Consider the following 22,158-nt stretch of genomic DNA (forward strand, 5'->3'; position numbering starts at 1 on the left):
TGTCACGTAGGCGAAACCTCTTTTGTAATCCATGAAGCGAGCTCACTTCTTGCTGGCGAAAGCTTTTCGTGGAAATTCTTGCAAGATATTGCGCACGGACTCGAGTACTTGCACGATCGCGCCATAGTCCATAAAACACTATCCATCGACAATCTCTACACGACTGCTGGAGGTGGGGTATTGAGTGGAATGAACTTGAAGCGTCTACAGAGCACCGGTAACCAAGAGTTAGACGACAACAGTATTGAGCCTTTATCCCCTGCTACTGGTATGATGTCACTCGGATCAATCATCGTGAATCTGATTGAAGGAGATATCAACAATATTGCTGGAATTACTTCTACGATGTTTTTCGGTGGTATTCGCATGGAAAGCCCGTTTCACTCCGCGCTCCATCAAGAATCTTGGTCATCGTGGGTCGAACAGGAAGCTCACGTGCTGGATCTCGTGCAGCATCAATTTGGAAGTGGTTTGCTGCCTCAGTTATCTAATTCCGGCTCATTTTCCCTACAAAGCCATCCGATACGCGAGGCGCTTGCTCAAAACCCTCCAACTCGGCCTGTTTTCGTGGAAGAAGATGTGTGGGACTTGCTGGTGAAACTGTGCCTCGCCAACTCAACTGAACGGCTCACAACGAACCAGACAGTTTACCGTATCGGTCTCCTTGTCCAACAGAAAGTGAGCTCCGAGAGACCAGACGAGGACATCGAAGATCTTGGTGCCTATACGTATGATGGACTCTCAATCGAGTCAATGCTGGAGGAAGCTGCAATGCTTTGTACGGAGCTCCAGGACTTAAACACTGTAAATCAAGCTGTGCTTGATCGCCTCATCGATGTCTTTCAGCAGCTTCAGGGCTGGACGACCCCATTAAGAAGAATGCTTGTGGAAGACTTCAGTATGATCGTGCGAAGATTTTGATTGGTGCTTGATAAACGTGCGTACTCCAGCCAAGTTGCGAGCATTTGTGCATCTCGTACAATCGCCGGAAAGAACTTCAATATTCACCACGATATCGACCGACTAATTATTGCTTCGAGTGAACTAAACAACGAGGCGGTTATTCATTCGTGGCAACCCGGTTGGGAATCAGCGCGACAACAGCAATTCGATGCTGTCAAGGCATACGTAGAAAACCCGATGGTGTGCTTGAATGATATGAATTCTGAGGAAGACCGACGAGAAGCAATAACATTGTTGCAGTTCGAGGCTCGCAATTGTGGAGCAACCCCAGAGAACTTTACTCCAGCCTAGGTGTTATCGATGAAGACAGCGGAGTCCCTGACTGGTTTATCCCGCCCCATCAACTTGAAATAGGCCGGCACTTGGCAGATGGGTCTTTCGGTGTGGTGTATGAAGGTACTTGGCGTGGAACATCCGTGGTGGTGAAACAAGTACTGACGGATCAGAAAAGCGCTAGTGCTCGAGCACAGTTCCGTCAAGAAGTCGACTTATGGTTTTCATTGAACCACGATCATTTGATCAAGTTATATGGCGCGTGTCACGTAGGTCGCGCGTGCTTTGTATGTGAAAAGGCAACTCAAGGGACGTTAGTATCCTTTGCACGTGGAAAGGAGCGGTGGGAGGTCTGGAGGTGTATTTCGAAGCTGCACTCGATCTTCTACACTTGCATGACCGTGGTATTATCCACGGCGATCTCAAAGGCAACAACATTCTCGTTTGCGACGGGAAAGCAAAGTTGGCCGACTTTGGGCTAAGTATCGTGGCGAATCGACCCGGTACAGAAGTTATTGGTGCTAACGGAGCTCTCGGTGCTTTCCGCTGGAAAGCTCCTGAGTGTTTACTAGGCGGCAAACCAACGTTTGCGTCCGACATCTACTCGTTTGGAATGTGCATCGTCGAAGTAATTACGGGTGAGCCACCGTGTAGGAGCTTGGGCGACGACGTCGTGAGGTACAACGTGGTGCAGCAAAGGCTTTTCCCACCTCGGCCTGACCACATTGACGAGTACGAGTGGAAGTTGGCGTCTCGAATGTGTCATTTCGACCCCGACGAGAGGATCACGGCGAACGCAGTAGCCAGCTACGCCTTCGACCAGTACCAGGCGTTGGAGTACTGGTACCACCAAGAGAATGGCTGGCCAGGCTAACAAGACGAGGACAGTCGATAAACGTGATGGCATCTCGGTAGTCAAATCTGCACCACGTCACAGATCACGACACCAATCGTGCCATCATCACACCCATTATTATACTACCAGTGCCCAAATTCGCCTGATATGAGTCAACACTCCCCTTCCGTGTGGCGCACACCAACATCCTCTCCGTTCCCTTTTGACCACCATCGCCAGTCCTGAACTTGCTGCGCCATCGCGTCATGGGCGAAGTGCGTCAGCGCCGGCCAGTGGCGCCCGCGGCCTCCGCGCCCTCCGAGCGCCTCCACGTCGACAAGAAGAGGCGCCGCCGCTTCCACGCGTCGCTGCCGCGCGGCTGGCTGGTGCTCGCGGGCTTCGCGGCCTTCTACGCGGCGGCCTTCGCGGTCGTGAGCTTCTGGCACACGTGGCTGCCGCCGCCCAAGCCGCTGGACGCGCCCGCGCGCGAGTTCTCCGAGGCGCGCGCGCGTCTGGTGCTGGACAAGATCATGAGCTTCGGCTACCGCCCGGTGGGCACGCGCGCCAACGAGGAGCTGACGCCACAGTTCCTGCTGCAGCAGGTAGACAGACAGACAGACAGTAATTAGCTTCTTAACGCTCTATTATAACCGACTGTAACGTGTCATTGCACTGCTTAGATAGAAGAGATCAAGGCCGCCAAGCCGCCCGGCGTGGCCGTCGACGTGGACGTGCAGAGACCCTCCGGCGCCTTCGGGCTGGACTTCATCGCCCAGTTCCAGAACATCTACGCCAACGTGACCAACATCCTCGTGCGCGTGTCGCCGCGCGACGCGTCGCCCGAGGCGCTCGACAACTCGCTCATGATCTCGTCGCACTACGACGCGGCCATCGGCGGCGCGGCGGCGTCCGACGACGGCGTCAACATCGCCATCATGGTGGAGCTGCTCAGGCTCTTCGTGCTGGACCCGCCCAAGCACGCCACGCTCGTGTTCAACTTCAACGGCGCCGAGGAGACCATCATGCAGGCGGCCCACGGGTTCATCACGCAGCACCCGTGGACGGACACGATCAGGGCCTTCATCAACCTGGAGGCTGCGGGCGCAGGAGGCCGCGAGCTGCTCTTCCAGACGGGCAGCGACGAGCTCGCGCTCGCTTATGCCCAGGGAGCCAAGTACCCGCACGCGAGCATCATCGCTCAGGAGCTGTTCCAGTCGGGCATTATCCCCGCGGACACAGACTACCGAATTTACCGTGATTTTGGCTACGTTGCCGGCATGGACTTCGCGTACATTGCCAACGGCTACGTTTACCACACGACGCTGGACGATGTGTCTCGTATCCAGCAGGGCGCCGTGCAGCGTCTTGGAGAGAATGTTATCGGTGTGGTGAACCAGCTGGGCAACGAGCCCGGACGATTGAAGAAGGTGTCGGAGAACCCGCAAAGCTCCAACACGTTCTTCTCGGATGTCATGGGACTTACGATGGTGACTGCGAGCAAGGAGGCGACTTTTATTCTTTGTGGTGGAGTTTTCCTGCTGGCGGTGGTCTATCTCCTGCTCTCCCAGGTGTCGCTTTCGGAGCGCTTGACTGCGTTTGTGTTGATTACTCGTTGCTTCGGCGCTGCGCTCGCCTCGTCATTGACGGTTGGCGTCCTGCTCAGTCTGTACGCACCTCTTCCCTGGTATTCGCAGCCGTACCTTGCGGGCGTACTCTTCTTGTCGCCGGCGCTCGCTGGAATGCTGCATCAACTGGCATCGGTGTTGGAGAAGAAGACGGGCAAAGTGACCCCCGAAGCCCTCTGGCGTCTTGAGGAGAGTATTTTCGAGGCCATGATGTGCATTTGGATGGGAGCGTTGGCAATTTGCATGCAACTGGGCTTGATCTCGAGTTACGTTCTAGCAGTGTGGATCTTCTTCCCATTGATGGGGCAGATGCTGTGCCAGCTCCTGCAGCGTGTCCACGTTTTCTCGTCGACCATGTACATCTGCATTTCGCTCGGCGCAATGATCATTCCTGTGATTCACACGATGTGCTGCTTTGCGATCGCACTGATGTTCTTTATCCCGTTACTTGGCCGAAGTGGGCCAGTGGTGCCACCGGACGTGGTGCTATCGCTTCTGATGTGCATCATTCTTCTGGTAAGTGATGCGGTGGTTTTACATGCAAAAGTCGTATACTCACCGTTGCTCGTGGTATTTTATTGCGCCTTCTAGATCATGGTCTCGTATTCAGGTCGCGTGTTTTGCTTCCTCCCAGCGAAGCAGCTCAAATTGGTTCGAGATGTTTTTATCCTTCTCACGGTGGTATCGACCGCGTATGCATCGATTCGGTAAGAGCACCATTTTGGAATACTATTTCCCCAAGAAAGCTCTGACAATTTTCTTTTTTCCTGTTACAGCAATCCTTATTCTGACATCTGCCCGAAGCGCATCATGCTTCAGCATGTTCAGCGTGAGGTCATCCTCCCCAACGGTGACGTGGCGACAGACTCGGGGCTTTGGATCAACTCGCTCGATTTCCGCGGGCCAGATCCTATTAAGAGCAGTCTAGCGAGCACGCAATGGAAGGACGTTCGTATGCAAGTTGCCCCTGAGGAGCTGTACGAGCAAGCTGAAGTGTACGGCCACATGCCTTGGTCGCTTCCAGTGAAGCACATGCTTCCTGAAGACAAGTCATGGTACCTTCCGGCTGCGGCGCCGGCCATCCCGAACGATTTCCCCAAGGCCAAGTGAGTTATTCTCTGTTTTCTCCTCGATGCACGCATTGAAATGGGAACTAATGTGTTTGTTGTGCTGTCAGGCTGGAAGTCCTGTCGTCGGCATATTCGGCGGAGACTGATCGTCGTAAGATCCACTTTGTCTTCACTGGGCCATCTCATATGAACCTCTTCATCGATGCCAAGAAGACCAAATTGACTTCGTGGTGCGTATCAGCATAACGTGCAGCTTGATGCATGGCGTGAGGATCGCTGACTTTGTGTGGGTACTTGCAGGTCGATGGGAAATGGTGTCAGTGGCCCAGTGGCTGAAGCTGAAGATGCGTACATTCTCCAGTTCTGCAGCGGCACCGTTCCGTCAAGTTATCACTTCTGGATCGAGGCGGAGGGCGACAAGCCCATTGACGTGGCATTCGTTGGCCATTTCCTCGAAGTCACGACCCCTGAAATGAAGGAGTTCTCCGATGTGCTTCCGCCATGGACCGTCGTTGCTTCTGCCGTGTCCACATGGACGAAGATGCAGATCTAGATGCATCTCTCGCAGAACTCATTCCGTGCGTGTCGTACAAGAACTATTAACAAAGACTGTAGTCTAGCAATGCTAGACACTCGAGTTTTGATTCGATTGCCTGTGTGCTCAGTGTTCACGACCTCGCTGTGTCATGGCCATCATCAAAGGCCGAGAGTAGGTCATTGTTACCGGCTGCAGCTTCTTCATCGCTTTCATCACTCTCCACCAACTCGTCCGGGTTCACGACGAACTCATGGTCTCCGAGGCTGAGCATGTGGTCGTTTGAGCTCTGTGTGTCGTCGCTGGGCCCACGCTCAGCATGACGAGATGGCAGCCGCTTCGAAGCTGCACCGTTGGCGCTGTTGGCCGCTTCACTCGCTTCCGTGGAATTGACGGTCTCATGAGCCCGCTGCCCCACCAAACCAGCATGACCCCTGAGATCATGCTCGTCATCGTCGTCTGAAGACTCGTCGTCCTCCGACAGCGCCATCTTCTTGGGCGTGTACTCGTGGCGGAACTTGAGGAACCCCTCCTTGGTGAGCTCCAGCTCCTCGCCCCCATCATACTCACTGCAGACAAGAACAGGAGGACACATAGCATTAGTCTAGCAAGGGGATACCGATGCATCTACCCATAATTGCACGCACATGGCGTTGCCGTAGGTCTCGAGGAACCTCTCGGCGTCGTCGGGCGACAGCGTGGACTGGACGCTGGCCAGGAAGAGCCGCAGCTCCTGCATGCTCACGCGCCCTCGGCGGTACGTGTCCAGCAGCTTCCACTCGTCCTCCAGCACCTTCTCGTTGCGCAGCCTCCTCTCCGTGTCCCGCGTGGTGGACACTGGCGTCTCGGGCGGAGCTGGCGCCTGTGCGTCGCCTGCTGGCGCCTCCACCGCCTCCGGAGCTTCAGCTGCAGCGACAGCAGGAGTTGCAGCGTGCACGTGGCTGTCCACGATCTTGATGAACTCTGCTCAACGGGGCGTCAGCGTCGACCTCGCCGTGGCAACAACAGGCGACCAACTCACCGTTGAGGTAGACCTCGCCCAGCTCGCGCACTTGCGCCGTGTTAACATCCAGCCCGAGCTATTGGCGCATTTGCATAGCACCACAAGGGTTATCAAATAATACAGAGCTCCTCGCACTCTAACAGTTATCAACCAGCGCGAACATCCGGCAGGCCTGGTCGGCTGAGACGGCGCCGTCGCCGTCTGTGTCGAAGTAGCGGAAGATCTAACACGCAGCAACGCAGCGAGCCGTGAGCCGCAGTCCTGTTTAGCCGTGTCCTTGCTGCACTGCGCTACCACGCGCAGGTCGGCGAGGTCGACGTCGCCCAGGCGCTCCACGCGCGAGTCGAACGAGGCCTGGAACGAGGCCTGCACGATGTCCATCGCCCCTAACTACTCAACAACTACTAAGCCCCAAAGCGTCGCCCTTGGCTCACGTGGCGGACTTGACTTGAGCCCGTCCGTTCCGGCGTGACGACCGCCGCCGTCTCCTCTCACCGCGCGCGCCGACCCGGCGAACAGCTCAAAGGCACGTCACCAAGCAGCACATCGCCGTCCATCGCGGCGGGCGCATCATTCGCGTAGACGCCGCGCCGCGGCACTGCACCGCACGCTGTTAAACGCGTCGACCACCAAGTGCCAGCCCATTGTTGCAGCCCGCCAGGTGCCGCTGCTGCTGCTGCGATTCCTGCTGCTGCAGGCAGCGAGGAATCGCCGCGCCATACAGCGGTGCAGTCATTTCAGCACGGATTAAACGATGCTGCCTGTTGCCTGGTGCGGCGGAAGGCTGCGGAACGTATCGAAATGATCGCAGAGCGGCACCGACATAGGGTGACTCACGGCGGGTCACGCCCAGATGGCGCGAGGAGCAGCTGCGGCGCTTCCTGCGCGATCTTGAGCTGGATTTTGATTGGCCAACGCACTTCAAGGTCGAGGATGCAGTGACGGGACGGAGAGCCCATTTTCAGAAAGAGGACCCCAAAATGACCAGCAAAACAGCAACACTTTCGCCTAGCAGGTTTTGCGTGTGCAATACCAGACTGGTGTTACCAGCACCACTCAACACGCTATCGCGAGGTTACAGGCCATGTGCAGCGCATTAGCAGCGTAAAGTTTCCCGGCAGGTGGAGCTAGCAACATCCAGCAGAGTGAAGCCAAAACTCGCTGTTGGGTGTGGAATCTTGCTACTTGTCGTTACGTAAGCTGTGGAACTGACGCTTCACCGAAAGTCGCAGCGCCGTCGCCGTAGAGAACAGTGGAGGTGCTAGCGGAAGGAGCGACAGCGTGGTGAACAATACCGTAATGTCCATGGTGCGTGAAGCGGACGCGTCCCCCCATTCCCGATAATTTAGAGTCCCATTCCGGCGAATGGGCTCTGATTGCGCTGAGAGTGGCACGGGATGAGCTGATACGTGAAGATGGGTTCCAGGGAGGATGGGCGAGTGTGGTAGAGACAAATGGCTGCATTTCGCGACACTGACTCCTGTACACTGCAACATGAACTCGAGTGCTCGCACTGGAATCGCCAGCCGGCTTGGGCTCGCTAGGCGCTTGCAACGATGCGGCCACCAAGGGATACAACGCTCGCGTTTTAGTTACATGGCATTTATGGCGTCGGCGGCTGCGGGAAGCGCAGCTCACTGGAAGGGAGCCCAGCTGCTGGGCTGGCGGCGCCATATGCGCAGGCGCAGTCAGCGTGGCACTGCAAAACCCACGAGTATGTCGGCGGCGGCCGCCGCGCCTGTACATCATGTACTACATGGCTACCCAGCAATCAGTCGGCGATGGCAGAGGCCCAGCAACCCACGCAGCGAGCGGGGCAGAGCAAGTCGACTCGACTTGCTCTGCCTCGACTGTCGAGCGGGTCAAGTCAAGAGCGAGTGTCGTTTTTTGCGCGTTAAATGGACCTGCAAAAAGTGCACCGGGCGAGCCCATATCAGCATTCGCGGGTTTAACACTTCAATTTGAGCGCGAAATGAAGGCTCACCACCATATCGCCGAAGCGATCGTGCCTGATTTCCCCGCCCCCTCCTCCACGCCGATGAAAAGCTAGCTCGACACCGACAGCGAGCTCCTGCTCCGTGGCGCCAGCGGCTCCGATATACGGGGGATGGGGATCGCCAAAATTAGCGCGCTCATCTTGCTCAACTTCAGAAGTCGCATCCCGGGCGAGTCGTCGACACCGCAAGTCCGAGATCTCGAACGCAGCAGCAGCAGCAAGCCGCGCACATGGCCGCCGTCTCGAGCCGTTCTCGCCGCCACGTGGCGTAGCTGCCGCTCACTGCTGTAGACAAGCGAGCAGCCAAGCGGGCATGAATTTGTTGCCCTTTTGGCGGCGCCGGTGCCCTTTTCGAACAGGAACAAAAGGGGGATGCGCCGCGAACAGCTGCACCCTCGGGGCGACAGGGCTGCGGCCCGAGAGAAGAAGACCCAAATCGGCTCGGGCTCGGGCTCAAGCTCAAGCTCGAGCTTCACTTCGCAACTTCCGCCATGCTCGTCATGCACGAGAGCTGCTCGGCGTCGGCGTCGGCGTCGGCGTCCGCGGCGGCTTCGGCGCTGCCGGCGCTCGTGAAGCGCGAGGACCCGCGTGCGCTCGTGTGGCAGCAGGAGGAGGAGCCCAAGCCCGGCAAGAAGAAGGGCGCCGCCGCCAGCAAGAGCGTGTTCCAGTGCACCGAGGTGCACTGCGGCAAGACGTTCCCGCGCTCGTTCGCGCTGCGGCGCCACATGCGCATCCACACGGGCACCAAGCCGTACGCGTGCGACTACGAGGGCTGCGCGCAGCGCTTCAACACGTCGGGCAACCTGTCGCGCCACAAGCGCATCCACAGCGGCGAGCGGCCGTACCCGTGCATCTTCGCCAGCTGCGGCAAGCGCTTCAACACGAGCACGAAGCTCAAGCGCCACATGCGCATCCACTTCCCGGAGGGCCAGAACGTCTTCCGCTGCGTGGGGCAGGCGGGCTGCAGCTGGAGCTGCGACAACTACAAGGAGTTCGCGCAGCACCAGAAGCTGCACCACAACGTCATCGTGGGCGCGCAGCAGCAGCAGCAGCAGCAGCAACAGCAGCACGTCTTCGCCAACGAGGATCTGCAGCAGCACCAGCACCACCAGCAGCACCAGCAACACCACCAAGCCTCCGTGGCGTCCGTGGAGCTCGCGGCCGAGAAGGACAACGACTACTTCTCCACGGCCGACACCACGCGCGAGTACGCGGCGTACGGCAACCACCACGTGGCGCCCGTGCCCGCCGCCCCCACCGGCAGCTTCCTGTACCCGAGCAGCAGCTTCGACAAGCCTGCCAAGAGCAGCGTGCTCAAGTTCGACACCAAGTTCGACTCGAGCCGCAACAAGCTCATGGGGCCCTCGCCCTTCTTCGGCGCCAGCGACCTCAGCAGCAGCCTCCCGACTATGTTGCCCAAGGAGCAGGGCAGAAAGCCGTCGGACCTGGATCATCTGTACGGGTCGGACCAGCGCCGCATCAAGCCGCCGGCCTTCCCGTCCGCGCCCTACTCCTCGGCGGGGAGCTCCTTCTCGCTCAGCGCGGACAGCCGCGCCTGCTACCCCAGCACCAGCAGCCACTTCGCACCTCTTCGGCCCGAGGAGGAGCGCGCAGACGGCGGCTACGAGCAGCAGCAGGCCCAGCAGCATCAGCTGCTGCCGCCGCCAAGCCACCACGTGCTCCGGCCGCCGCCGCAGAGCAACGACGACGGCAAGTACGGCGGCTTCGCAGTGCCGCCGCCCATGAACCCGGCGGCGCCCGAGTTCACGGGCGAGGAGCTCAACGTGGTGCTGCAGCTCATGAACGAGAATTACTGAGGCGGAGGAGGAGGTGTCTATAAGAGCGAGCTGGTCAAGTGGAGAGCAGCTCGCGGGGGGAGGAGAGGTGGCTGTAGTTATTGTGATTTTAGTACTTGGAGGAGGAAGTGGAGGGTGGGGGCTTGTAGAAAAGAGATAGCGTGGAGAGGGGCGTCCGGTGTGGCTTGCTGCTTGTCTGGAAGTGATAAGTCGGTAAGAGCACGTCGTCGCACCTTGTTGTATTCACCTCTAGCTGGCTCGAGCTCATGCCGTCGTCGTTCCACGCTTATTTATCGTAGGAAATGAAGAGACCGAGAATGACTGGCAGGTGTCGTAGTACTAGTCCTTGCAACTTGGCTGCCTCTCGTGGCAATACATATATTCAGCGGCGGATACGTGCTGGGCGGGCACTTTTAACCACGGCAGCACGTGGCAGAGCGATAGTTACAGCTCCCATACAGTCTCCTCGTCCTCGTCGCTAGCAGGGCCCGAGCCTCCGTCCGGCTCGTAGCTCAACCTCTCCCTGGCGTACTTGTGCTTGTCGATGCTGCTGGCCGAGCGCATGGCCGCCTCTCGCTTGAGGTCGTGGCTGCTGCTCGTGAAGCCCGCGCGCTGCAGCCGGTCCTTCCGGCTCGTGGACGCGCGCTCGGGCGACGGCTCGCGCCTCGGCTCTCTGCTGCTGCGTCTGGAGCTCTGCGGCGGCCGCGCGTCGGAGCGCCGGTGCAGGTGGTGTCTAGAGCTGGAGGAGGAGCTGGTGGGGGCGCTGAGCGGCGGCAGCGCCTCGCTGCGCTTGCGTTGCGGCTCTCTGGAGCTGGTGCTGGGCCTCGAGCTGGAGCTGGTGCTGGGCCTCGAGCTGGAGCTGGTGCTGGGCCTCGTGGACGGCTGCAGCAGCGACAACCGCGCGCCCGCCGACGAGCGGTGCATCTTGCGCAGCGCGTTCCAGAGCGGCCGCGTCTCGGACGCGTCCAGCGTCGCTTGGCTGCGTGGCGAGCGACAGGTTAGGCGCTGGCTGGCAACAGACAGACAGTCAGACAGACAGAGAGACAGCAGGGCGGACGTACGCGGCGGCCGTGTGCAGCGGGCGGGCGTCGCTCTCGGGGCCCTGGAAGCACATGCAGCGCGACATGAGCTTGCGGCAGGTCTGGCACTTGCCGTCCCAGCTGAGCGGCGGCGGAGACGCGGAGGGCTGCCCCATTGCAGAGCTGCAGAGCTCTTGGCGTGCGTCCTGCAGCGGGTATTCGCAAGTAAATTACCGACGAGCTGGCGACGCGGTCAACGAGCATCGAGCAAGAGCCGCATAGGCGAGGCGGCGACGTCAGTGACGGTCTGAGATGAAGCATAACCTGCGAAGATGCATATGGTGTCGATGGATTCTTGTGTGTGGAATCAACTGTGGGGGGGAATGGAACTGGCGAGACGCATGGAATTCCTCGCCGCCAGCTGGCCGTTTGCACTGCACGATGGATCGATCAACGGGCTCGGCTCGGGCAGCGGGCACGCATCTCGATGAAGGTTCCTTCCTGGTGACCATTTCGACTCTACACAGCACCATCGCAAAGGTGGCTTCATGATCGGTAGGCGCCGTCAGCAGGCTCGGGCTGAAAAGTAGGTAGGTAGGCAGGCAGGCTCGGTGACCAACTCAGTCGCCACATTTGGACGGCAGACGTCGCCGGCCGCAGCGTCTAGACGTGCGGTGCCGACTTGAGGTAGTCAGTCAGTCGCGCCCGTTTTGAGGTCTGCAACGTGGCGTCGGACAACTCGAGTGGGTTTGGGCGCTCGAACCCAGCGGCGACCGGCCCATCGACAGGCACTCCGAGCGCTGCATCACGCGGCGCTTTGTGGCCGAGTCGATACTGCCCCACAGAAACCAGCGGTCGGCGCGCACGCACCCGCACGAAAGCCGATCTTCGGCGCGATCACGCCGGTCTGGAATGAACACACTGGATAAATAGATGCATCTGAGGCAACAGGAGCTCAATCGCCGTCGACTGTCCCTATCGAGGCGATAAAGCACAGCCCAATATGCCTGTCCGAGTTTAGGCCTCTCGGTTCCCGCGCTTTGCCCTGCCGCTCCTCGCGTGCGCTCGCGTCAAGCGCCGGCCCATCCAGCTCTGAGATCAACTCAACTCCACTCCACTCCCCGCCGCCTGCCGAAATTTCACACTCGAGCGTCTACCGACCGTGCACGAGCGTCTACCGGTAATGTACCGCGATAAAGTTGCCGACGTTGAAGTGGGCGCTAAACCCAACCCTGACTAATCGAGCAGATCGGGTTGTCCAGCCAGCTCTCCAAGTGTGCGAAACGCCTCCGCCCTCCAGCCAAAAGCCAAGAGCGAGCGAGCCAAGCGCCTCGAGCCTCGTCGTCCGCCATGAGCGGCTCCTTCGGCTTCGGCGCGTACGACGACTTCCTGCAGACGCAGCCGGCGGCCTCGCAGGCGTCGCAGAGCTTCCCGCTCACGCAGGCGTCGCAGTCGCAGTCGCAGTCGCAGTACGCCTTCGTGGACCCGTCCGAGCCGGGCGACGCCTTTTACGACCAATACCAGGCCAGCTCGACGTCGTTTTTCGACCAATCAGCGACCGCCGATGACGTGGCCAGCAGCACCTTCCAGTCGCAGCTGGACGACGGCAGCCTCGCCGGCGACTTCCAGGCGCTGGCGTTCGACGAGGCTGCGGACGAGGACGCGCTGGACTACACGGCGCGCGAGCTGCCCGGGCACGCCTGCGCCTACTGCGGGCTGCACGACCCGGCGTCCGTGGTGAAGTGCGTGGCCAGCGACAAGTGGTTCTGCAACTCGCGCGGCAACACGAGCGGCTCGCACATCATCCAGCACCTGGTGCGCAGCAAGAGCAAGGAGGTGTCGCTGCACCCGCAGTCGCCGCTGGGCGAGACGGTGCTCGAGTGCTACAACTGCGGCTGCCGCAACGCCTTCCTGCTGGGCTTCATCCCGGCCAAGCAGGACTCGGTCGTCGTGCTGCTCTGCCGCGACCCGTGCCTGCAGATGAACGCGCTCAAGGACATGAGCTGGGACATGTCCCAGTGGCTGCCGATCATCGAGGACCGCAGCTTCCTGCCCTGGCTCGTCAAGGTGCCGTCCGAGCACGAGCAGCTCCGCGCGCGCCAGATCACGTCCACGCAGATCGCCAAGCTCGAGGAGCTCTGGCGCGACAACCCGCTGGCCACGGTCGAGGACCTGGACCGCCCCGGCATCGACGACGAGCCCGTCAAGGTCGCCGATGTCTACGACGACGGCTACCAGTACCAGAACATCTTCGGCCCGCTCGTCAAGATGGAGTCCGACTACGACAAGAAGATGAAGGAGTCCCAGACGCAGGAAGGCGTCATGGTGCGCTGGGACACGGGCCTCAACAAGAAGCGCAACGCCATCTTCACCTGCTCGAGACCCGACTCGGACCTGAGACTCGTGCCTGGCGACGAGATCCGCCTGCGGCTCGGACAGACCGCCAGCATGCTCTACGGCAAGGACTGGGAGGGCACGGGCCACGTGCTGCGACTCGAGGAGTCGGAGGTCGCGCTGGAGATGCGCAGCAACAACGTCCCCATCGAGATCACGGACGGATACCTCGTGGACTTTGTGTGGAAGTCGACGTCGTTCGACCGCATGCAGGCTGCGATGAAGACGTTCGCAGTGGACGACACGTCGCTCACGGGATACTTGTACCACAAGATCTTGGGTCACGCCGTGGACGTGCAGCCGCTGCGCATTCCGCGCTCCGTAGGCACGCATTTTTCGGCGCCCGGCCTGCCTGAACTGAACCCGCCGCAGATGGAAGCTGTCAAGGGCGTGCTGGAGCAGCCGCTCAGTCTGATCCAGGGACCCCCAGGAACGGGCAAGACCGTCACGTCGGCGTCCATTGTGTTTCACATGTCGAAGCAAAATATGGGCCAGGTGTTGGTGACCGCGCCTAGTAACATCGCTGTGGACCACCTTACCATGAAGATCAGTGCCACCGGTCTTCGTGTCGTTCGTTTGGCTGCGAAAAGCCGTGAAGCTGTGGCGTCATCCGTCGAGCACTTGTCGTTGCACGCTATGATCAAGTCGCTGGACTCCCCGGACAAGGCGGATTTGCGCAAGCTCATGCAGCTGAAGGACGACCAGGGCGAGTTGTCGTCTCAGGATGAAAAGCGATTCAAGTCGCTGAAGCGACAGGCTGAGCGCGAAATCCTTCAGGCTGCAGATGTGATCTGTACGACATGTGTTGGTGCCGGCGACCCGCGACTATCAAACTTCCGTTTCCGCCAAGTCCTAATTGACGAAGCTACCCAAGCTACGGAGCCAGAATGCCTTATCCCGATTGTTCAAGGTGCCAAGCACGTGGTGATGGTGGGTGACCATCGCCAACTTGGCCCTGTGGTCATGAACAAGAAGGCAGCCGCCGCTGGACTTAACCAGTCTCTTTTCGACCGCCTGCTCAAGCTCAACCACCGCCCGTTCCGTCTGCGCGTGCAGTACCGCATGCACCCGTTCCTGTCGGAGTTTCCTTCGAATCAATTCTATGAGGGTGAACTGCAGAACGGAGTGGCTGCGAGTGAGCGGCAACTATCAAGTGTTGATTTCCCGTGGCCGAACCCGAACAAGCCAACGTTCTTCTACATCTGCCTTGGAGCCGAAGAGATCAGTTCCTCCGGTACGAGCTACCTGAACCGCACGGAGGCGAGCAACGTAGAGAAGATCGTCACGACTTTCTTGAAGGCAGGCGTTCTCCCTTCACAGATTGGTGTCGTCACGCCATATGAGGGCCAGCGTGCCTATGTTGTTAGCTACATGCAGCGCAATGGACCCCTGCGCTCCCAGCTGTACAAGGATGTGGAAGTGGCAAGCGTGGACTCTTTCCAAGGTCGCGAGAAGGATTTGATTATTTTGTCGTGTGTGCGTTCCAACGAAAACCAAGGCATTGGATTCTTAAGCGACGAACGCCGTCTGAACGTGGCTCTCACGCGTGCCAAGTATGGTGTCATTGTCCTGGGTAACCCACGGGTACTGGCAAAGCAATCCCTCTGGAACACTTTGTTGAACCACTACCGTGACAACCAGCTTATTGTGGAGGGACCGCTGAACAATTTGACGCCCTCGCACATGCAGTTCCCACCGCCGAGGCACCCGGGTCGCGGAGCTCACCGCAATGGTAACGGAGTTAACCGGCAACGTGGACCGGTGCCGCCTCTGGACTCACGCTTTGATCCACGTTACGACCAGACGGGTCTGCCTCCTCTGGACCCGCTTGCGGTTGGAGGATTACCTCCACCTGCACCTCAGCATCGTGGCGGCCCGCGCCGTGGACCGAGCAGCTATGTGCCTGGAAGTATGGGCCCGCTTACCCAGGATGGTTTGACTCAGTCGTCTCTTGGACTGGACGGACCATTCACGCAGGTGGCCCAGACGCAGTCATTCAGCCAAATGTCGACTGACAAGTTTGCGATGTCGCAAGATAGCTTCGGCTACGAGCACGACTTCAAGTCCCAGAACATGCCGATGTCGCAAGACACTCGCACCCCTGGCAGTGACTTCTACTAAGGACGATGGTGCTCGATGAAAGATTTTATCGAAGCGAGATAAAAATCGACCTATTACGTCTGCGTGGTGGGCTGTTCAGGGATACTCTCTCGGAGAGAGCACTTTGGCTGAAGTGCAGGTGTCACTCACCAGCATGACATTGGTTGAGCAGCAAGATCATGGCGTTGGATATACCGTCGGATTTTTGTTGTTCAGCCGTTGCTCAGTTACGACTGTGCGCAGAGCCCCGACAATTGCTGTGCTGCTTGTCGTCATAATGGCATTGAGGACGAGTCGTGCAGTGACCAAGGTACGGGGAGCAGTTTGGTGTGCATGCTGAAGTAGGCTCAGCTACTAATGTCAGATAGCGAAAGTCTCTGTGCGGAACGAGAGCAACGCCACGTGAGACGAAACAATGTAGCGAATGATAGGGAGGGAAAGAAGAAGCTTGAAGCTAACCGGTATGAAAGTGAGCCCCAGCTCGAGGCTCGTCAGAACATCTTAGCAACCGCTTGTTCTTCAATTAGAAGCTCTCTTCATTCAATTTTGGCGTGGCTGTTTCTCGTCTTTTTTGGGAGGGGATGCAAGGCGCTCGTGTTTATATTTTTTCTGCTCACTTCATTTCGAGCGGAGGCGATCACCAGTTCAGCAGCTCTAGGATAAGTGCGGAACATGTTCTTCAAGCCAGAGCTGTTCGAGGACGAGGAGGGCAAGAAACTACCGTTGGCCAACGAGAATGAGCTCTTCATCCTTCAGCGCGCGAAGATCACCTTCCAGTGCAAGACGCCCGAGTGAGTGTCGACAGGAACAATGGTTACTGCTGTTGTTGACAAGGTAGTGATTAGACTGGGGTCTTGTGTGTATTTGACAGCCATGCACTCTTCAAAGGCAAGGGGCGCATCTACTGCACCACGCAGCGAATCATCTTCGTGGCGGAGAAGGGCATCACGCAGAATGGCTGCTACTTCGAGGCCTTTGTACGTTTGTGTTTCTGTTGTATTCCAGTTGAAGCGTACTCTCACAACTTATGTGTAGGAAATCCCGTTGGTCAAGATGACAGACGAGAAATTCAACCAACCGATCTTCGGCGCCTGCAGTATCTCGGGACTCGTCGCTGCTGTACGAAGCCTCACGTTTGCCCGATAACCTGCCTCCCAGCTAATTTTTGTTGATTAATTTGTTGTAGAGCGGAGAGTTCGAGGGAGGTGGTAATTTTTCCTGGAAGATCACCTTTGCAAATGGTGGCACGGGTGTCGTCCTACCCGTTTTCTTGCGCCTAATGGAGAAGCGCAAAAAGAAAGGTAATTCGATAACTTTTAGCTGATGTGGTTGGCCGGAGGTTTGACTTGCTATGTTTCTCGGCTCGTATCAGAGGAGATCGATATGCACTTCGTACAGAGCCAAAAGAAAGCGTTCGTCGACCCGAACGACCCCACCGTGATTTACATCGCCCAACCTATCAAGCCTGCTGCTGCTTCGTCCGTTCAGATCAGCTAGGCGCAGCAACACACGTGCAATTGGCAGCGTTAGCTATAATATTTTGCAGCGCAGACTGGTGGGAAAAGCTGTACTTCAAAGTACTTTGTAAGCTTTTTTAAAATAGTGATTTGGCGATGACCTTTACGTTGGAGTCAGATCCACATTCTTCAATGATCATTGTTAGCCACCCATAGCGAATTGAGCGAGTTCATGTAGGTTCTCTTTGGGCGCTTTGTCAATAACCAACTAACTCAGCGATGTGGACAGAACCAAACGGAAGCTCGCGCGAAAATTAGCTTGGGTGGGAACCATCTGAAGGATGCGGTGACTATGGTCCACTTCCTTCACAACCTCATTTTTTTTGCAATAGGAATTAATGTCCAGCTCACTGAACGAGTTGACTGCCTTCGTCAGACCAGCTTTGGCTTCCTCCAATGCCTTCGTGAACCGAGGAATTCCACCAAATGTGTCGTATCTTGACACCAACTCGTCTCCGGCAAGTTTCAAGTCATCAGGAAGCAATGGGTTGTATTCTGTCAGCTCCTCCAAGGTCCACATCGGCATTATGTGCCTGATTCCGCCCACCTTTTCGAAATTCCGCAGGCCTTTAACATCGGGAGCAGCAAACAAAATCGAAACTCGCATCCAGCCAACGAGGCGCGTAGACGTTGCCTCGACAAGACGGAGAACACGAGGTTGTCCCTGAAGCAAATGGACATCCTCTTGGTCCATTTAACAAACTCCTTGCTTGCTGCGTCGTACCGGTGAAATTCATTCGCGTAGTTCAAGACCAACTCGTACGGCGGCAGCTGCTTGACCGCTTCTCGCTCACCAAGAATGAGTTGAAAGATGCAATACAGGTAGAGCCGACTCTTCCCAATGCCAGGATTTTACGTGCCAACTATGTTAGAATCCTTGCCTTGTCTGGCTCGCTCGCACTGGTAGGAACGTATTCGAAGTATGATTTCGCATGCTTCACAAGTTGGAAGAAAAAAAACACGACATACGCATCTCGCTCCAGGATCACTTGGTATTCTGTCTTTGGATGCGCCAGCGGAGGGAAGCCTCTCATCTCGCCTCCTCGTCTTCGTCCTCGTCCATTCTGCGTTTCTTTAATAGCTGATGTAGGGACTCGTCAAACCAGCCATGCGACCGATTGCGTTTCCCTTTCCCCGGAACTTTCACCAGCACGTGGATTTGGTCGGTGGATGGTCGCGGCAACTCGTTTTTGGCAAAGACTCTGAAAATTCTTCGAGGCCATCATCGGCTCTCCATGGACCAACGTCTCAATGTCTGGGTGAGTTCCTCCTTTGACCAGCTGCCGCGTACGGAATACCTCGTTGAGCCAAAAGGAAATATCGTAGGGGTCGTATCAGACCACGCGTTGTTCACGTTGTCGTAGAAGCGGTAGTACTCGTCGGGTCAAGAACACCCTCGTAGATACTGCCGATTGAGTCGCAAACTGCGATACGTCCTCGGTAGCTCACCTGACCATGATGATCTTGAGATTCTTAACGCCAAAAGTTGTAGCCGATATTGTTTCTAGGAAATGCCGGTAGAAAAATATTCACGATCAATCGGTAAACTATTTATTAGGCGGGTACAGGAAATGAGCTTCCACCCTAATTTCATAGTAATTATGAATGTCATACAAAAAGCAAGTCAAACTTGAAGTTGAAGTCGATTAGCCATTAATACTTGGTATGACCACCATTACTCTTACGCACGGCCTTCAGTCGCTTGGGCATTGAGAGGGCGCACTTCGCCACGATATTGTGATCAATGTTAGCCATATTTCACGTAACTTCACTATTAAATCACTAATTGACGAGGCAGGGTTGCGATTTAGTTTCCTTCTGAAAGCGTATGATGGTCTGGACGCTTGGGCGCGGCATCTCCAGATGAATCGCTATCTTGTGCTGGCTCAAGCCAGCCGCCCATTTCTTGACAACGCGCTCGCGGAGGTCCTTGGAGTACTGGTGTCGTTTTGTGCTAGTCATTGCCTCAGCAATGAAGAAGTGAGACCGAAGCAGCTCAAGCGAGCGGAGTTGTCTTGGAGCAACTTTTTTGCAACAAAACAATTTAATACAAAAACTAAGTAAAAGTCGAATACGAGATTTGCTAGCCAGTGACGGCTCCGGTTGCAGTGATTGGCGGAATTTTAGCGATTCGTTACGATTCCGCCAATTAGAGATGTGCAAGCCTAGAGAGATAACGATATGGTTGTAGCCTCGCTTCAATTCGCTTCGTATTGTAGTCACATCGACCAAAAACATCTCAAGTTTTGTATACCATACAAATTACTGTTGTTGGGGTGGACTGCACCCGCTGTACGGGTTGGACCTGGTGTTTAGGACACGTACAAGACCCGATAAATAATCTACTGCGGCAACCAGGATCACCCCACATCTAACGATCAATCAAACACAAATTAAAGCCTTCACGAAGCCCTAGTCCACGAAGTTACGGGGAGAGGAATTGTGTCTTCGAAGTTATCTTGAAAAACTGGCGCTCATTCCGAATCTGCGGCGTTGGAGTGAAGTTGACGATGGAGCGGAGGAAGCACTTCCGGTTGGTCCGCGGAGCTGTCCCATCGTCTCTGGGTGTAACAGACACTTTGAAGCTTCGTGACGAGGCTGATGTTAATGACTTCCGCGAGGCGTTGCATTGCAAAGGCAAAGAGCTACACCTCCCACCGAGTCTTCGCGCTTCAGCCCTGAAAGTGTTCCCGAACAGCGATCAAACATCTCTGAATGGGGCCGACAGTTTGGACGGCTACGGAACGGAAGAAAATGACCCGCTCATCGTGCAAGTGCCCAAGATCTGGTTCCAGTTGAAGGATGCCGAAACACGCGAAGCATTCGCAGATACTCGCCCAGCATCAGTCCCCCTTACGGAGGGAGACACTGTCGAAGTTCTACTGGACGCACTAAATGAGAGGTACAATGACAGCCATCTTGCTGGAATTGACGTGTCCGATCTCGTGATTTACGACTGCGACCATCCAGAGAAGCCTTTGGATGAGGACGCGTAGATTGGATTGCGTGGTACTTCGAGAAAGACTGCGCTCATCGTGGTGGTGCCGCAGCGCAAGGTATCCCGCGCAGCAACAGTGGAAGATGGAGAAAAGAACGACTCGGGTGATCTGCAGGAACTGCAGCGCTATCAAGAACAGGGAGATTTGATTCGAAACAATTGCAGGGACTACTGCAACCAAATTCTCGGTAAGATCGACGAATACTACAAAGGTGATAGGGACAAACCACTCCCATTCATCTGTGTTGAAGGGTCCTCAGGCATGGGGAAAACGCAACTAGCTTTCGCGTTGGGGCGGCACCGGCCGTATTTCTACTGGCTTGGTATTATCGTCGGTGAAGGTGAACAAGTGGTGTATAACAACTTTTCCTCGATATCCTAAGCTTTCCTTACTTACGTTGATGACGACAATCCAAAACGAGAGAAACCGATGCATGTCCTGAACACCGAGTCAGAATTCTACTTACGGAGAAAGTTGTGGACTTTCGCGTTCATTCGCGCGCTGCTTGAACTGTAGTGGGACTAACTTGACTCACTACTTTAGCTTACACGTTGCGCAACGTGTATGAGGAAGCGTAAGTACTTAGTAATTACTTAGATTAATTATATTTGAATACACAAATATAAGTTAAATAAGAAGGGATTCCAGGTGACTTAGATTAGGTAAAATGAGAACTGTATTGCTTGTAAGTTGATCTTCCTCTAAAATCTGCTAAAAGCTGTTTATCATCTATAAAAGGAGTTGACAGCGGCTGGCTGTCAGAGCTCCGCTAATATGCATGTCTCTGATTGGTAGAAAGATGCTGCTTTCTACCAATAGGATCTTTGGGTATGTGTGGACTACTCACTGTGGTGGTCCACTTCAATGTATCCATCGGTGTGTCTTACACCAATGTGAGGAAGTTTCCAAAACGTTTAACAGATAACCTATCTGTTAAATTCACAAGTGGCTTGCAGCCACTTGTACGTGTAACCCCGTTACACCATCCCCCCCTTAAGGTTAGACGCGCGGGGTCCCCGCACGTCAATCTTTTGGAATTGACCATTCGTCAATTCGCCGCGTTTGGAGAAGAAACCCGCGCTCATTCAACGATGAGCGCGCCTCAGAAGAAGTCCGCAAAGTCGGTGGGGAGTCATCTCTCCATCGACGACTACTTCGAACGCCAGAAGGCGAAGTACGGCGACGTCGCCGACATCGACGACGACGATGAAGACATGGAGGGCGAGGAGGACTCGCCCTCAAAGCGTAAAGACTCAGTGTCGAGCGAATCGCTCGACCCTCACGCCAAGAACGTTCGCCCGCGTGAAGGGGACGAATCGGACGCTTCGAGTTCGAAGCGTTCGCGTACTGAGAGTGATACCCCACTCGCTTCAGCTGGGGCTCTCAGTACTCCGCGCGCTGCTGCTGCAGCGCGTGATGTTAAAGCTCAAGGCTCTCCGCGCGCTGCGCCTGCAGCGCGCGATCCATGGATGCCGTCCGCGTCCGAGATCGCGGACCGGTTTGGGAACTCGGTACCTCCGAATGAGGTGCCGCTGTACGTATGCAGCGCCATCAAAGATGACGCTGTGGCTGCCGAGCTGCACTTTGATGCGGAAACGCATCAAAGGCGCGATTACTACATCGGACTCTTTCATGAGCTCCGATGGTTCCAAAGCAAGAAGACATCTTCTCGCAGCAAAGTGCCCGAATGGCAGGCACTTTGTCAAAGCTGGAACGCCTTTGTTGAGAACTTCAACAAGAGGCCGAGTGCTTACCGTGATCGGATTAAGCAAGCGCGTGATCGCTTCGAGACGTACTCGAAGCGTGGAAAGCTGGAGCAACTTCATGTTGCTGCGGAGGAGGCTAATGTGCCGTGCGCTGTGCCCGAAGGCTTTCAGTGCACGAAGTGCTTCCCAGGCGCAGTCCGCTTGAGCGACCGCGACCTGAACGGGTACACGTCGTTCCGTGTGCCCGAGAGTCTCAAAGAGCTCCGTGCTAAGTTCTTAGCACGTGAGGGTTCGGGCGCTAGCGATGATCGCAGCGCTCGCAATACC

General features: G+C 56.5%; 7 protein-coding genes across 7 annotated transcripts; 5 read left to right on the plus strand and 2 right to left on the minus strand.

Annotated features, from left to right (window-relative positions):
- Positions 1-2,337: 2,337 nt before the first annotated feature.
- Positions 2,338-5,319, plus strand: IUM83_13988 (Endoplasmic reticulum metallopeptidase 1; the record flags this gene model as incomplete). Its single annotated transcript, XM_067938701.1, has 6 exons — positions 2,338-2,673; positions 2,752-4,212; positions 4,288-4,403; positions 4,473-4,802; positions 4,874-4,996; positions 5,067-5,319. 6 exons carry the CDS (start codon positions 2,338-2,340, stop codon positions 5,317-5,319), a joined length of 2,619 nt encoding a protein of 872 aa, XP_067787495.1.
- Positions 5,320-5,434: 115 nt separating this feature from the next.
- IUM83_13989 (EF-hand domain pair) lies at positions 5,435-6,685 on the minus strand (the record flags this gene model as incomplete). The annotated part of the gene is made up of 5 exons (XM_067938702.1): positions 5,435-5,870; positions 5,949-6,264; positions 6,323-6,380; positions 6,456-6,527; positions 6,599-6,685. The coding sequence occupies 5 exons, from the start codon at positions 6,683-6,685 to the stop codon at positions 5,435-5,437; spliced, it is 969 nt and encodes a 322-aa protein (XP_067787494.1).
- A 2,106-nt stretch (positions 6,686-8,791) lies between these two features.
- IUM83_13990 (znf143 protein) lies at positions 8,792-10,117 on the plus strand (the record flags this gene model as incomplete). Its single annotated transcript, XM_067938703.1, has 1 exon — positions 8,792-10,117. One exon carries the CDS (start codon positions 8,792-8,794, stop codon positions 10,115-10,117), a length of 1,326 nt encoding a protein of 441 aa, XP_067787568.1.
- A 423-nt stretch (positions 10,118-10,540) lies between these two features.
- Positions 10,541-11,291, minus strand: IUM83_13991 (uncharacterized protein; the record flags this gene model as incomplete). The annotated part of the gene is made up of 2 exons (XM_067938704.1): positions 10,541-11,075; positions 11,158-11,291. 2 exons carry the CDS (start codon positions 11,289-11,291, stop codon positions 10,541-10,543), a joined length of 669 nt encoding a protein of 222 aa, XP_067787569.1.
- A 1,174-nt stretch (positions 11,292-12,465) lies between these two features.
- On the plus strand, positions 12,466-15,630 carry IUM83_13992 (Regulator of nonsense transcripts 1; the record flags this gene model as incomplete). Its single annotated transcript, XM_067938705.1, has 1 exon — positions 12,466-15,630. The coding sequence occupies one exon, from the start codon at positions 12,466-12,468 to the stop codon at positions 15,628-15,630; it is 3,165 nt and encodes a 1,054-aa protein (XP_067787570.1).
- A 651-nt stretch (positions 15,631-16,281) lies between these two features.
- Positions 16,282-17,106, plus strand: IUM83_13993 (WW domain binding protein WBP-2, contains GRAM domain; the record flags this gene model as incomplete). Its single annotated transcript, XM_067938706.1, has 5 exons — positions 16,282-16,400; positions 16,481-16,586; positions 16,645-16,728; positions 16,796-16,910; positions 16,982-17,106. 5 exons carry the CDS (start codon positions 16,282-16,284, stop codon positions 17,104-17,106), a joined length of 549 nt encoding a protein of 182 aa, XP_067787571.1.
- A 2,530-nt stretch (positions 17,107-19,636) lies between these two features.
- IUM83_13994 (uncharacterized protein) lies at positions 19,637-20,122 on the plus strand (the record flags this gene model as incomplete). The annotated part of the gene is made up of 1 exon (XM_067938707.1): positions 19,637-20,122. The coding sequence occupies one exon, from the start codon at positions 19,637-19,639 to the stop codon at positions 20,120-20,122; it is 486 nt and encodes a 161-aa protein (XP_067787572.1).
- Between the last annotated feature and the right edge of the window lie 2,036 nt (positions 20,123-22,158).

Source organism: Phytophthora cinnamomi (genome assembly GCF_018691715.1).
Source record: "Phytophthora cinnamomi strain GKB4 chromosome Unknown Contig60, whole genome shotgun sequence".
In the NCBI taxonomy this organism is placed as follows: domain Eukaryota; phylum Oomycota; class Peronosporomycetes; order Peronosporales; family Peronosporaceae; genus Phytophthora; species Phytophthora cinnamomi.